The following is a 15,970-nucleotide window of genomic DNA, read 5'->3' as shown; positions in this document are numbered from 1 at the left end:
TATGAAATTTTCCCAGGATTATTTAGGTTTTGAATGAAAATTCCCAATTTTCCAAGTTGAAACATTTTACTCAGAAATTCCCAGATTTTGGAAAATTTCCCAGGATATAGAAGCACTGGCAATATCCTTTTCTTTTTAAGCAATAATCCTTAAATGGGTATGAGTTTTCTTTTATAAGTAGCAATTAATACAATACAATGACCAGCACTGCAATAGCTCAAACCTGGAAAAATCATCGGAATGGGAGTAAAAGGAAAGAGTAGTGATTCCAGAGATTGCTGGAGTCTTGTGGGATTGTGCTGTAAGGACCACTTGCAACTGCAATGCCCATTCTTTCAGTCTAATTTCATTAGAATGGTGTAGTGACCTCAAGCATGTACATAATTGTGGTGAATCTTCTTCCAAGTAAGTAAAATTGCAACAGGGATGGCACAGCTTGTGCATCGTGGTAATCTGTTTTGTGTGTGAACACGAGCTGAATTACACTCAATTCCCGGAATACTCTGCAGTAAACTAATTTTAATTCTGGGCCAAGGTCCCTAGATTGATTGATTTATTTATTTAGACACTTTTGGTGTGGCAGATTAAATTATATGGCAGCTATATTTAAATTTTTAAAAAACCCACTGACTGCATTGTCAATTTTATTTAATTAAGTCCTTGGGCCTTGGCTTGCTGAACATAGTTTGTCCTGTGGACACCGAACCCAGATTGACTGCAATCCAATAATGGTCAGTTTCATACTATAGACAACGTTGATGCAGGCAGGTGTAATGGAGTACAGCCTTAATTTACAGCTACCTTGTAAACACTTCTTCCAGGAAGTGGCCAATATTGCTATTTTAAATCTCATTATAGGTAGTGTTTACTCTTTTTATACCATGTTTTATAAAAACCATATTACTGCCTAGTAACATAAGATTAAAATATTGACTTCCAGTGAGATTTAGGCTCCTAAATTTCTTTTAAAAAGGGAATTAAGATCCTAATTCACTTATGTGCCTTTGAAAAAAAATGTACCCTTAAGCTTTCCTAAGGGGAACTTTCTACCCACTTTTAAACCAGTTCAGTTAAAACAGAGCAGTTATATAGAACTGGGTTTTGGTGGCCTAACCTGTTTTTACTGAAAATTTCAAGATTGATGATGCTCTACACTACAGGTGTAACCAGTTTGTTAATTGCCCAGTGTAAACAGACCCTAAAAGCTCGAGGCCCCTGTCTGTACTGGGATATAAAAGTGTTTGTCATCATTCCACATAGAACCTTTTAAAGCATGACTCTGGGTAACATTTGAACTCTCCTGTCGACTGGTCTGACCTGACTCTTGCAGTTGGAAGAACAGTTGCAGTATTTCTAAGTCTTATAATATTTTACGTTTGACAGCCCCAGCTCCTACAGTGATTACATGAGAGTCTCAGCTTTCATTATAAACCCCTCGTTGTGGAAAAAAATCTTGAAAATGAGTGTACCCTAAACATTCAAAAGCCAGAACGCAAGTAAAAAGACCCCACATTTAATACTTGTGCCTTTTAAGCCAATCATGATATTTTGAGGCCCTGACTCACTTTTAAGTGCTCAAGATTGGCCATACTGCAGTTGACCTGTTATGGACACCACTGATAACCATAGGCTTGTCTCAAACAGTCTCAGCTGACACCAGTGTAAAGGTCTGATGTTAGTGAGTGTAACAGCCATTTGGAACTAGTTTTATGGGATTTTAAAGGTGTGTTTTAGCAAAATTAGGCTCTGTCCATCTTTTCAGTAGCTAAGAGGGCTTTTAACTGGAGGACATGAAATACCAGGAAGCTTGTGAAATGGCACCATGAATGTCTAGCCTCATTTTCTACCCACTTGTTAATGGAGATGTTAAACACAATACATTTACAGATGGTAGGAGTGGGAAGTGGAACAAATACAAAGAATCCCAGAGCAGTTTAAAAGAAAAATCACCTTGCCTTGGCCCAGGCTATGTACCCATGTGCTTTTTAGGGAGACGTGCTAAATAAGAGTTAAATTGTTCTAATTTGGCAGATAGGTATTTTTCCTCTGGTGGGTGCCATTTTGTGTCCCAGAATCTAAGCTTCCATTTTCAATAAAGTTTCTCAGTGTTATGGCTTAATTTACACTGGAAAATACTCTCTGTAATCATTAATATTGCCCAGTAGTGCTTGTGCATTAGGAATCCTATTGCACTTTACTACATTGCTGTGTGTGAATGCACAGAAAAGTGTTGTTAAACACATTGCCCACTGGGCTCTGGCCCAGCACGATTACTTTATTCAAGAGCTTGGGAGAGATTTCAAAAAGGAGTCTATGAGTAGGGGGTTCAGTGGAATTGTGGGAGATGGGATCAAACTCCTGAAAGTCCCAGGGAAAAGTAGCCTTTTCCTTAATATCATCCCAAAATGGAGGCTAAGCTGAATCCTCAGTGGTAGGAGTATCTGCTTGAGCTACTGAAGACTTGCCAAGAGTCCCACAACAAGAGATGGCATGCACTCACTTCATGCAAAAAGGCTCTGCTTCCTCCTCTACAAGGTAGAGGGAAGGGGACCTGTGCCAGGTGAAACAACAACTGCAGACCAGTGAGTATTCTTCACACAGTGCATAGAACAATGCTGCAGAACCTCTTGATGAGAAGAGAGACCACCCTTGTCAGGTTTCTTCCCTCAGGCAAAGTGAGTAGTATTAGCCCTGTGGAAGCTGCCTACACCGGACAAATGACTGGTTAGTGGAATATCAGGCTGGGGGAAGTTACAGAAGGTCCAGTAGTGCTGGAGGTATGCAGGGACATGTAATTAACCTAGCAAATGGACTGACAAGCATGGAGGGGCTTCTCTAACAGTCCTGCAGCCTTTGTTGGTAGGTACCTAGTCTCCAGCCACTCTATCAGCACAAGAGAAGCATTAGGCAAGGCCACTCATCATGGTAACTTTTGTGGACTGGCTCATCAGTCTTGGCTATCGAAAGAAAGAGGCCAGATAAAGTGCACAAGGGTAAATGGTTTTTTGTTGTTTTTATTTGATTAAGGCTGTTTTAGAAGGGAAAGTTGCACAAAGATGTAAGTGGACTCTCACATAAGTGGGACTTGGTTTGCATGCAGAGCATGGGGGGAATGCTTTAATTAAACAACAAAACCCCTACAGCCCCTGCCTTTATACTGTTAAGTAATGTCAGATGAGTGAGCATCGATCACTGTACCAGCCCCAAAACGTGAGTGATTTTTGGATTGTTAAAACACCACATTACAGCAGAGGGAGCAGCACTACCTCTCTGTTCAACTAAGTCTGCATTCGATCCTAGGCCCTTAGTCACCAAGAAGTTAAATAGGAGGGAATGGTAAAGAGGAATACATGAATAAAGGGGCTGGATAGGCTGATTGAAGGAGCATATTTGGTGTAACTAATGATAACCAACACAGGTTATAACTTTCCATTAGGTCTACCCAGCCAGGAGGAATAGAATTATGCAGACAAGTATTAGGCTAACAAGGTAAATGTAGGCTAAATAGCAGGTGGTAAATGTGAGTGCTCTGTCTGTAGCCAGTAGTGGGAATCCCCCATAACATGCCTAATATTAGCTGAAGTAAACAGCTATGTTTAACAAACACGAGAGGAAACTGGGCCAAAGGAAGTTTCATTGTGTTTAAATATATGCCCAACAAACCACAAGCCTTCAATTTAAAAGTCAGTGTTTAACATTCTTTGTGCTTGATCAGACAAGCCTTTTCAGAAAGGAGAGATTCTGCCACCTGTTATTCAAAAGCAGAGAAGAAAATGTGAACCTTAAGATACCAAAGGCAGTTTACCAAACCTGACACCTAATTCTTGGGCTCCTGCGTATTGTGACTAGGTCTGTATTTTATTGTAATAAAGTGGGAATTCTAGCTTGTAATTCACCAATGACAGCATAACTAAAGAGGCATTTGAGTAGAGTACAGAGGGACACAGCCAAGGTTTTTTAGGGCCATGCTTTGAGTATCCCTTGGGCAATCTTCTCAGAAAGGGTTAAACTGGTATTGTTTCACTTCCCCCAACCCCTAGTTAGAAATTATGGAGTTAAAGGAACAGTTTCCTGGAGTCTTCCAATAAACTGAGTAGGAGACCTATGCTAGCAGAAGCTTCTTTGTCAGGAATGGTAGAAATGTGTCCCCTGTTAACACAACTGACCATTTTAGCAGCTCTCCCCTCAAATGTCTCATTAGAAATCTCCCAAAGCTGTGAAGAAATTCTGAGTTTACAGAGAATCACTTTGCAAAGCATACTTTTGTAAGGTCATGACAGGAAACACATACCCCCCTTGCTGAAGAGAAGCTTCACAATACAAAAGTTTGATTGAAACCAATATTGCCGCCACCAAAAGCTGGCCAATGTCTTACTGAAAAATGCAACCCAATAGCAGTACTAAGGGCATCCCCATCCTGCTTCATTGCTGAAAATCAATTACTTAGTGAGCCCTTCTAAGCAGCTGTACAGAAGCCTGAAAGCTGTCTTTGAGTTCTAAGACTAAACTATGGTGTCATTTCCACAACCTGACCAGCAACGGTTTTAGATAGGCTTTTGACTAAAAATCATCCCTTCCGTTTAAGCAAGGGATTAGTAAGAAATAATAGGGAGTCTTTCATCTCTAATTTGAATTCTGGCCATTACTAGTGGCTTGGAAGGGGCTTCACTAGCAAGTCTGTATCACAACAGCAACCACCAAAAAGTGGCCCTGGTACTAGTCAGTGTCTGCAGAAAGACCAAAGATGACGACTGAAGGCAGCTCTTCTCACCCATTGAAGTTGGGGAAAAAGGTCTTAGGGGTACCCCTAGACCCACTGGCATACCAGTCAAATTATTCCGGCTGTTATGCAAGCAATAGGGATGGAGACTAAGTTGTCTGGCAAAGGGAGGAAGATAGATGTGGCAGCATTGTCTACTTGATCACAATACCAGTAGTAAGTTATGGCACTGTATCTACCACAGACCTGCCATCAGCATCTCCCTGAATGGAGATCTGAATACTGGAGTAATGCAAGCCAAACAGCCATGAACAAAAAAGTTTAAGTACACGTGTCACACATTGTAAAGCTATTTATGAAGACCAAAGAATTTGACCTACAGCAGGTTGTGTATCCTAAAGGAAACAGTCAGCACAAAACTTGGTTACAGTCAGCCTCTGGCACAGCCAGAAGACTATTTAGAGAGTCTATTCAAAGGCAGTTGCTTCTATTTAGAAGTAAGAGTCTTCACAGTTCTTTTCAGGCTAGCAGTGCCTAATCTTCTCCTCTCAGCTCAAAGTCTTCGCTTAAGTACCAACAGCTGCCATGTTCAAGGCAATCCAGCACTTTTGACCATTGCAACACCTATCTCCTGGAGAGAGTTACAGGTCAAAACAGCAAGGCAGTGATACATTAGAATGATGGTTTGAGGCCAAACAGGAAACATATGAAATCATCAGCCACACCTTCACAGCTCTTATGATTGAGACATCTCGTCAGCAAGAGCACTGGGACTTCTCTGCACTTGGACTAACAATCACTGGCCTGGAGTCCAGATAGATGCTGTTTGGAGGATGCCCCCCATGAAGCTGCAAGGTGTTGCGGGCTATCAGCTCCTTTGCCATCAATGTAAACACCTCATCTACATTCTGGGCCTCTTTGGCTGAAGTCTCCAGTACAGCCAATAGCCCATGCTTCTCTGCCAGTGTACAGGCATCTTCAAAAAGGACCTGGCGGTTCTCCGCTACATCCGATTTGTTCCCTTTAAATAAAAAAGGCGGCTTCCATTAATGGTCTGCATTCTAATGTATGAATGCAAACAATGCAATTGGTTAGTTTCCCCAATGTTTTTTTAATTTTTATTTTTAAAGGGATTTTGTGCAAAGGAATAACATTATGCCAAACAAGATTTCTAGTGAGCAGAACACTAAAACCAAGGAAGTTTCATGCATGGAAATTACAGCAACTTTTTGGGGACTGTGGTGAAGGTTAACAATTTGCAGCATGAATTGGGTAATACATTTTCTTGCTCCTGGACTTGCTGTAGGGAAATGGTGCAGGAGTACTGACTTGGAAAGAATTAGATTCACCTACCACTTTGTAACTTCTTAGAGGTTTTGCTGAGTTAGAGAATTCAGTTCTATACAGGTGTTATTTCTAATTTGGCTATTTTTTCTTTCTAGGTAGCTTAGCTGTTAAAGTGATCACACACAAAATGCCAAGAGGACCTTGTGCACAATATAGCTCCTTATAAAGCATGTCTCCATATGTTCCAAATATTTGTGTAAATTTTCTCACCAGTATCAAACATCCATTCAGAAGACCATTAACGGAAGCCATATATATGGTACTACCAAATTAATTTGGCCTATATCTTTAGGTGAAGCGGAGATCCCAGTACCAATACTGGGATATTGCTAGACTAATTCAGGTCTTCTGAGAAAATAGGAACACTTATAGCCTCAGCCCATGGTAAGGAAATACCTTCCCAGCTTTGGATATTAACAAGGTCCAGTATTACAATTAAGGAGTTTGGAGGTAAAGTCAGAAGGTACATGACCCTATCACTGCTGGCCAGCTTTATATAGGCTACAATTTAAATATAAATAAGCAGCAACTTTGCATATGCAGATAGAACTGTTATATAGTCAATCAATATAAATCAAAACCTAGTCCAAAACCAGAAAGCACCTCTAGCTAATAATAGTGTCATTAAACAATTTCATCATACACACACAAACCAATGGAAATATTTCCATTGTCTATCTGTACATTTCTGTGATCAAAGTAGGAAAAACACTCAGAGGTGAAAGTAAGCCAGTCCGGTCCAGCGTACTGGCAAGAGCCAGTACACCGTGGCAGACCGCACCGGCTTTCGCGGCAGGGATTTAAAGGGCTCGGAGCTCCCACAGCTGCGGGCAGCCCAGAGCCCTTTAAATCCCGCCCGCGGCTCCAGCGGCCAGGCTGGGACCAGATTTAAAGGGCTCGGGGCTCCCCACAGCGGCAGGAGCTCTGGGCCCTTTAAATCCCGGCCTCAGCCCGGCAGCGGAGCTGCGGTGGGGATTTAAAGGACCCGGAGCTCCGCAGCAGCCGGAGCCTCGGGCCCTTTAACTTGCCCCAGTCACCTCTGCAGCTGGGAGCCCCAGGTTGATTAAAGGCCCTGGGGCTCCCAGCCACAGCCGGTGCCCCAGGGCCTTTAAATCTTGAGGCCCCGCCCCTTATGGTTGAGTCCACACCTCTTCCAGATGAGGCCACACCCACCTCAGGACTCCAGTAGTACCAGTAAGTCCTGTAAGTTACTTTCACCCCTGAAAACACTGCTTTAGAACTTACTAGAGTTTGACTTAAGGCTATTTAATTTATTTTTATATATAACTTGTGTTTTAATGGTTATAAAGTTGCATATCCATCTTATAAAACAGATTTTCTTCCCCTGCCTGAACCTCCATATTCTCCTGGCGTGTACGATATTTTACTAATGAGAACTTTCAGATTGCTCAAGGATGTTGAAACTTGTCTTTTCAGCAAATTCAAAACATATACTGTCAGGAGTCAATCTTTTTCTAGAGGGGCTTTATAAAAAAAAGCCACACGCCAGCTTTATAGCGTATCTGTTTATTTTCTTAAATGTCTCCTCTCTTTCCCCAAGTCCATTTCAAATGTGAAAGGGTAGGAATCAAATTATTTTGCATTAGAAATTTACACCAGAATGAATTATTCTATAGCTGAATAGCTGGGAAAGGTTCAGTCAGACAGTCTGAGTAGCAAGTAAAAGCTAAGCAGTACCAGCCTTTGAAATACAGTCAATGTTTTATTCTGAGACACTGAATCTATACTGGACATTTTCCAAAGAGAGTTTAGGGCTTTCTTCATTTGTGTGTCGAGCACAATAGATTGTGTTTCCACTTCAGGAAAGAAATAAACAGACTAAGGGCTACAGAGTTCAAGTGATGCCTAGCCCCTTGTTCACACCAAGATCTCCAGCTCCATGCAAGTCAGAACTTGTTTTTCCATGTCACATCTTGAGATGAGTACTAGGAAGGACTTATCTAATTCTTCATAAATAGGAGTATAGTATTTTAAAGTGTGTGTTAGCAGGGGCTCAGATCCCACAGCTGTGAGGCTTGAGGGTCCAGCCTTGCCAAACTACGGGGCCAAGTCGGATTGTTGTTCTGCGGCTTGTATAAATATGCTGCTCTCAGCACAGTGCTGATAACAGAACAGGCAAAAGTGGGAGGCTCTCTCACTTTGCCAGCTCAACTCTCTTTCCTATGGATGAGAGAAGCAATAATTACAACTTCTGATTGCAGGAGGGAGGGAAGGGAGGAATATCCCTGCTTCCCATCAACCACTCTCCTTGTCTGTGAGGAAAAGAGGGGGAGACACAGGCAGCAGCCTTCCTGCTCTGGAAGAGGGACCCATTGCCAGCCTGTTTCCACTTAGGATCAGCCCCCCTGGGCAGTAGAAGCAAGTGCACATCAGTAGAACGGACACAGGAAGGCGAACATATGGAATATCAGAGAGGGGGTTGAGATGGGTGCATTTTTGCCCACTGACAACTTGTTATGCTCGCGTGTATTGGAACCATTGGGCTAAATTCATCATTTCTGAAAGTGGGCCCATATCCAGTGACCTCAAGGGAGTTGCCCTGGTTAGACTAGCAGTAAGCTTTTTCCATTATAATGGGGCAAAAACAAGGAATAGGATACGAATACTTGACATTGCTTGGTTCTGCTGTATAGACAGGAATGGGTCACTTTCTTTCAAAAAAATATAGCTCAAGTGACTACACTCATTCTGTTCTCTGTATTTTGAAAAAATCATGTAACTAGAGCCTGAGATGAAGGGGGGGGGGGAGGGAGGTTAAGGCTATGTATCAAAAATAAAAACCAAAATAGAAAAAAAAGTTTGACTCCTACCAATTAACATCAGGACTAAGTTAGCAGCTCCATATTTTTCAATTTCATTAATCCAATGAGGAATAGATTCAAATGTGGACCTCCTGGTAAGGTCATAGGCAAGGATGGCACCATGGGCACTGCGATAGTAACTCTGAGTTATTGTCCGGAAGCGCTCCTGGCCCGCTGTATCCCACACCTGGATCTGCAGGAGGAGAAAAAAAAAAAAAAGTACTGCCAGTGCAGTCTAGTGAATGCCACTTCAGAGTCTGCACTGGAATTTATGACATTCAATACTACTAGGCCTTATCTACACTCAGGGTATGGCTACCCTAGAGATCTTATAGCAGCACAGCTCCACCGAAGCAGCTATGCCGCTGTAAGCTCTGTAGTGTAGATGCTCTAGGCCAATGGGAGAGAGCTCTCCCATCGACTTAATTAATCCACCCCCAATGAACAGCAGCAATTATGTCATTGGGAGAAGCTCTCCTGCCGACATAGTGCTGCGCACACTGGAGTTTAGGTCAGTGTAACTTGGGTCACTCAGGGGGGTGGCTTATTTATACCCTGAGCGACAAGTTTTGCTGATATACGTGGGAGCAGAGACATCGCCTAAAGCTACAACCGCTTTAGTGAACCTACTGACAAGATGGTTTGGTTTTGCCTGTGTAGATGTGACAAACTATGTTATAACCAAGGTGCAGCATGGTTATAACACAATTTGGGCTGGTCTATGCAGACAGAACCAAACCATGCTATAATGTGTCTTAGACATTATTCTGGAGGAATTATTTTTCCTAACTGGTTTGTATTATGGAGAAGGCTACCATGTTGTGTCCTTAGGAGTGGGAGGGAAGAAAAGAGACAGTAGCTTGTGCAGCTAATGTATGGAAAATGATGAAATCCATCAGTCTATTCTATATAGCCCAATACTCAGGGCTGATCTGGGAGGAAGCTCAAAATAAGCGCTAGCTAAGTTTTTCTATAGTGCTAATCACCACAGTATCCCAGTTCTTCAGCTTTCCTCAGAGCTGAGTGCACTGCCATTCAGGGAATTGCAGATCTTGGGGAGAGCAAAGACCCAAGTTCATGTCTCCCAACTTGATCATTGGATTCAGCTTCTAGAGTGCCATCCTCTTCACCACAGAGGTTAGGAGGAGAGGCCCAAGAGCTATTTGAAGGCTGGTTTGGGCATCTATTTTCATCAGGGGTTAATCCTCAAGATTATTATGTTTTTAGATGTACATACAAGTCAAAATACATGCACAAGTAATGCAGACAGCACTCAGGTTTTACCCTGTTGTTCCTTTGGAGCACACTAGAATACTATAGCTACATTGATGGGGGCAAGTTCTTCCCTGGTCTTCAGCAGAATTACTAGGGGTGAGTCCAGCTCATTTTAGGAGGCACACAAGGAATAATGAGCAATTTGGAGGCCAAGGGGAAATCTGGGCAGAGCTGGGAACAAAACCCACCTCTAGCCTGTGCTTGAACTAGGAGACAGAGTTTTCCCCATCCATGGAGGCTGACAGGAACAGGGATGGCCCACCCCACCTGCAAGTTAGCACTCACTTGCTGTGACCTGGCACAGAGGGCATGGGCAGTATCTGAGCTGTAGCCCTCCAAAGAAGGTGTGTCCTTCTCACAAGAGGAGCCCACCCGCGGGCTCAAGGGGCAGCGTGCGCTGAGCTTTGCCCAGGGCTGAAACAACAGGCAGGGCTTGCTGCCTGCAGGTAAGTTTCGGGCAGGTGCGCGGGGGACCCTTGCAGCACAGCGCAGCTCGACCGCCGGCTGCAACATCGCTCAGATTCCTAGTTATTGCAACCCATTTCTTCCTCCCCCATCCCCGGGTGCAGGCAGCTCGTTTGTCCCGCGCAGAGCACATAAGCGGAGGGAGGACTCGTCGTCCCCGGCCCCGTGCTGATCACAATGTTTAGTCCCAACTGTCTCCTGCTCTGGGTCACCTGTCACCACCGACAGCCACTAACCTTCACCTTCTTGCCATCGATCTCCAGCGAGCGCACGGTGAAGTCCACCCCGATGGTGTTCTGCTGCTTCTCGTGGTACTGCCCCGACTTGAAGCGATGCACCACGCAGGTCTTCCCCACGTTGGAGTCTCCGATCAGGATGATCTTGAACAAGTAGTCGAAGGTTTCCTCCGATCCGGAGCTGGAGAAGGGCATCATCCTCCTCCCCTCCATGGCTCAGCCTCTCCCCCCTGGGAGAGAGGGCAGAGACGGCATTCAGAGCCCCGGGGCATGGCCACCCGTGTTGCACGTGGGGCGAGAATTGCTGCGTGCGGCCTCCCACGCAGGTCATATAAGCCGCGGAGCGCTTAGGCAGCCGGCACGGGAGGGCCACTCCTCTCCCCCGGAGCAAGGAGCCGCCTTGCCTGCTCCTCCCCGCCACAGGCTTCTGCCGCCCCTTGCGGGAGTCGCTTTGTGGAGAGTTTAATGAGAGCTGCGTGCCCGGCGAAACAACACTCGCCTGGCCTCCCTCCCGCTGCCTTGCAAAGTGCCTTGGCCCCAAAGACAGACAACAACCCCACGCTCAATCCGGAAGGCGCAGCTTCACCTCCGAATCAGAGTGTGCCGAAGCCACGTGTCTTCCCTGCATTGAATCGAGTCCATCTTAGCTTGGTTTCTTTCAAACTTCTCCTCCCCGGCGCTAGCGCCGGCCGGCCGCTCTGCCTTCCCCAGGGGGACCGAGCGGAGAGTTACCGAGGCGCCGAGCCGCACGCAGCCATACGCGCCCAAGCCAAATTCGCCGCGCCGCGCCGCGCCGCCCTTCCCCCGCCTAGGTTTACTCACCTGTTACTCACCCCTCTCCCGTACCTGTGTGAACAGGTATCGCCAGCTCGCTTTGTACCCTCGCCCGCCCCCTCCTGGCCTTGCCCTCGCTGGCTGCTGGGAAACGTAGTTCGGAGACAGGGAGAGCGGCTTACCGCCGCGTCTCCAGCCACCCACCCCTCACGCCCACCTTAGAAACGTGCCGAGCGCCCCGGAGCCGGGTCGCGAGCAGCCCCCCGCCCAGTCTCCCCCTCCCCGCAGTATTTCTTTGGGGATTACGGGAGGAATAATGGGACACGAGCTCAGCCAACGCTCACAGAGCAGCCTCTGTTTGCTTCCGTTGTAGATCGCTTATCTCCCATCAGAGTCTTCTTCAATAGCCAGGGTGGCTCCGCGTGGGAGGGGTCAATGAAATCATTAGCTCGGAGGGTCGCCGGGGTGGTGTGTTTAGTACAAGAAGCGGGGCCACGGTAAAAGAGGAAAACTCCGGGTGCCGCGGGTCGATGGTGCAGAATGGGAAGCCGGGCTTCCCCTGTGCCTGGGAACGGGTCGCGGGCTCGCTGGGGCTGCCAGGGCCGCACGTTGTTACTTGACTAGCTGGTTCTGCGGTGCCTGGCCCTGAAGTTGTCTCTCACATGACGTCATTACTCTCTGGAAACTGGCTTGGGGCTTCCCCCCCCGCACAGCTGCCAGCTGGGAAGCTAATGTGCGCAGAGCTGCCATGGACATAGTTATTGTGTCACACTGACTGGGTTTCCCTTGAACGTGCCCCGGGAAGTTTGTCCAACTAGCAGCCCTCCCAGTCTACTGTGGTCCTGGGGTTTTATCATCTCTCCCTTGCCCCCCCAAAAACTCTGCCCGCGGCATTCTGAAAGGCTTCGTGGGGGTCCGGTGTTAGGCGAAGGACTAAAAATAACAGTCCCTTGGCTGACAGGTTTCAGGGTGGTAGCCGTGTTAGTCTGTATCAGCAAAAAGAACAAGGAGTCCTTGTGGCACCTTAGAGATTAACACATTTATTTGGGCATAAGCTTTCGTGGGCTAAAACCCACTTTATCAGATGCATGGAGTGGAAAATACAGTAGGAAGAGATATAGAGAGAGAGAACATAAAAAAAATGGGTGTTGCCATACCAGTTATAATGAGAGTGATCAGTTAAGGTGAGCTATTATCAGCAGGAGAAAAAACACCTTTTGTAGTGATAATCAGGATGGCCCATTTCCACCAGTTGATAAGAAGGTGTGAGTAACAGTAGAGGAAACAAATAAGCATGGGGAAATAGTTTTACTTTGTGTAATGACCCAGCCTTATTCAAGCCTAATTTAATGGTGTGCAGTTTGCAAATTAATTCCAATTCAGCAATTTCTCGATGGAGTCTGTTTTTGAAGTTTTTTTGTTGTAATATTGTGACTTTTAGGTCTATAATCGAGTGACCAGGGAGACTGAAGTGTTCTCTGACTGGTTTTTGAATGTTGTAATTGATGCATCCGACGAAGTGGGTATTCACCCATGAAAGCTCATGCTCCAAAACGTCTGTTAGTCTATAAGGTGCCACAAGACTCTTTGCTGCTTTCACAGATCCAGACTAACACGGCTACTCCTCTGATACTTGTAATTCTTGACGGCTGATGGGTGTGCACAGCGCAGGATGTAGGCGTGGCACTGGGAAGAGGGTGCAGCAGCAGCCACAGCCCACGAGCCTCGTGGGCAGCGCGGCCACTCGCTAGCGTGACCGCTATTGCCCCAGTGCTGGGGGAGCTCAGCCGGGCGGAAGGCGAATTAGCTGGGCAAGTATCAGAGGGGTAGCCGTGTTAGTCTGGATCTGTAAAAGCAGCAAAGAATCCTGTGGCACCTTATAGACTAACAGACGTTTTGCAGCATGAGCTTTCGTGGGTGAATACCCACTGCTTGCATCCGAAGAAGTGGGTATTCACCCACGAAAGCTCATGCTGCAAAACGTCTGTTAGTCTATAAGGTGCCACAGGAGTCTGTGCTGCTTTTAGCTGGGCAAGGACTACAACTCCCAGCATGCACTAGCGAGGCGTGGGCGGCCTTCCTCCCCGGAAGAGGCGGGATCACGTGACTTCCTGTAGCTGGTCTGGAGATGCTGGCAGGTGAGCCGCGTTGACGTGGAAGGAGTCGGTGGGACGCCTCTGAGCGCCTGGAAAAGGGAGGTGAGCGCCGGGCCTGGCCTCGGGCCGGGGGAGGGGTTCGTTCCTGCCCCGTTTCCCTGCACTGGGGGGGGGAGCTGCCCTGTGGCAACTCTGCTCCCGCCCGGGGCTGAGCCTCCCTCCCTCGCTCTAGGAACGGGCTTCTCTGCCCAGGGCGGGGGTATTGCAGCCTTTCTCCTCGGTGCCAGCTGCGAGCTCCGCTGCCGCTCCAGAGCCGCGGTCTCCTTTGTCTTCTCTTCAGCCAGAAGAGCCTTGTTGTTTTTGTTAATATCAGTCGGGCTCCCCCCGCCCCTTGTGTCCTCGTGTGGGGTTTAGGGTCTGTATGGCTCAGGAGTTGTCACTGTTTTCAGGCCTGGAAGAGTGGGTTTGGGGTGCTTGATCGGAAACCAGACTTGCTTCTATTCAGCAGTGTTTTGCATCTGAGAATTTCGAGGTGCTTTGCGAATTGTGATGCTTCATGAGTCCTCTCTGAGTTTAATAATAATAAAAAAGCAATATTCCTGCGCCTAATGCACACGTTCAGAACCTTTGTGTGCAGACATGCAGGCCCTCTGCTGCAGGTGTGAAACCAGAGGCAATGCAGTATCCTTTATCAGAGGGGTAGCCATGTTAGTCTGGTTCTGTAGAAGCAGCAAAGACTCCTGTGGCACCTTATAGACTAACAGACGTTTTGCAGCATGAGCTTTCGTGGGTGAATACCCACTTCTTCGGATGCAAGACATATCCTTGGTCATTTAGGCTAATGACCTGAGTGTTCTGCAGCAGACTGCTTTAACAGGAATAGTGCCTCTGCTAGATGGTTATAGCTTATTGAAAAAGTTAATGAAATGGCACGTAATGATGCTATGCAAATACTGGTAATCAAACTCAACAATCACTTTTTACTAATAATTCCTTACCATTGTCTCTTTCCATGAAGATTTTTTTCCAGTAAACTCAGTTGTTAAAATAGTCAAGAACAGTGAACACAGTCAAAAGAAAGTGTTCAAAATTTTGAGTGAATTCACTGACTCTGTAGCATTTATTCTTCTTTACTTAAGAGTTATTGTTGATATTTGAAGAAATCTCTCCCTTTTGCAATAACAGTTAAAGCAATTAGAAAATGTGGATGTGTTAAAATTGAAAATAGTCTGGCTTTAGAGCTGACCTGCAAATGACTTTAGAGAGATCTGCTCTTGTACCTTTTTTTTTTTTTTTGTTCTTTATAATGTGGAGAGAGAGTCTGAAAAGACTTTTTTTAAAGCTTTTCTTCTGGTTTTTCACCTTAAAAATATCAAGAACATTAATTTGGGTCTTCCCTGGCTGCTTTGGAGGATCACTGGCTGGTATGAGGAATGTTTGTGAGCTCTTAACACCTTAATTGAAGTGGTGTTGAGACTTTAACAAAAAGGCTTATTCAGAATGTGAATTGGTTGAAGTTAAATAGGTATAAACAAACTGACAAGACAGTTTTAAACAGTCTGAACTAAGACCTTCCCCTCTTAAAGGCTTAACTTTCACTTATTGGGTTCCTATCACTTCACTTGTTCTCTTGTTCCCACTGTATCTTCTAGCCTAGACAGGGCATTAATTCCTAATGTGTAAAAGTCAGAAAAATACTTGGTTTAAAAAAAACCCAAAACTTTGCGCCTTCCTTTATACACATAAAGGATATTTCCCTTGCCATATCCCTGCAGATCACCTTCAGGACATGTAGCTGGGATTGAAAAGCTCCAGAGAAGGGCACCTTAGATACAATAAAGATATGTGTTCTATAAATACCGTAGAGGCCATAGGGTCAAACCTGTGGCTAGATATTGAAAAGGGTGGGGTAACTCTCACAGGTAAGATTTGCATTGGTGTATGCTAAAGCAGTGTCAGGTAACGCTCATGTTTCAGACTGTAAGCCGGAGTAGTCAGTAGATGGACTGAGGGCAAAATCTGGACTGCCAGATGCTTTTGAATGGGCCCTGAAATCTTTTTATTTACTTATTATGTTTTTTATTTTCTCTGAAGTCTGGACCTTGACTATACATTGACCAAGAAACTTGGACCTTGACAAAAAAAATAGACTATCTCTGTAAGCTGAACACATCAGGAAGGATTATTTTTCCCTCTCGGTACCATTGGCAAAGTGCCTTAGGGGGTGCTTAGGTT

The 15,970-nt window shown here is 45.6% G+C and overlaps 2 protein-coding genes across 5 annotated transcripts in view; one reads left to right on the top strand and one right to left on the bottom strand.

Moving 5' to 3' along the window:
* Positions 1-2,720: 2,720 nt before the first annotated feature.
* RAB19 (RAB19, member RAS oncogene family) lies at positions 2,721-12,295 on the bottom strand. Of its 3 annotated transcripts, none has more exons than XM_045002395.1 (4): positions 11,984-12,295; positions 10,872-11,095; positions 8,899-9,082; positions 2,721-5,741 (listed from the first exon to the last, which is right to left on the bottom strand). In XM_045002395.1, exons 2-4 carry the CDS (start codon positions 11,076-11,078, stop codon positions 5,476-5,478), a joined length of 657 nt encoding a protein of 218 aa, XP_044858330.1. In that variant the 5' UTR covers positions 11,079-11,095; positions 11,984-12,295; the 3' UTR covers positions 2,721-5,475. The 3 variants fall into 3 exon arrangements, with proteins under 3 accessions (XP_044858330.1, XP_044858328.1, XP_044858329.1); XM_045002393.1 differs by having other exon boundaries at positions 2,724-5,741; positions 10,866-11,095; positions 11,984-12,282; XM_045002394.1 differs by lacking the exon at positions 11,984-12,295 and adding an exon at positions 11,688-11,793 and having other exon boundaries at positions 2,724-5,741; positions 10,866-11,095.
* Positions 12,296-13,712: 1,417 nt separating this feature from the next.
* Positions 13,713-15,970, top strand: part of SLC37A3 (solute carrier family 37 member 3) — a 39,831-nt gene continuing 37,573 nt past the window's right edge. Inside the window, exon 1 of one of the 2 annotated variants that reach the window (XM_044989197.1) lies at positions 13,713-13,777. The gene's annotated coding sequence lies outside the window, so the exon portion shown is untranslated. Of the gene's footprint in view, positions 13,838-15,970 lie in introns of both variants that reach the window. The other variant, XM_044989190.1, reaches the window with a different exon arrangement.

The sequence above is a fragment of the Mauremys mutica genome, chromosome 1 (assembly GCF_020497125.1).
Source record: "Mauremys mutica isolate MM-2020 ecotype Southern chromosome 1, ASM2049712v1, whole genome shotgun sequence".
NCBI classification, from domain to species: domain Eukaryota; kingdom Metazoa; phylum Chordata; order Testudines; family Geoemydidae; genus Mauremys; species Mauremys mutica.
Note: the sequence above shows the minus strand (reverse complement) of the source record. Positions and strands in the feature narration are given on the sequence as shown.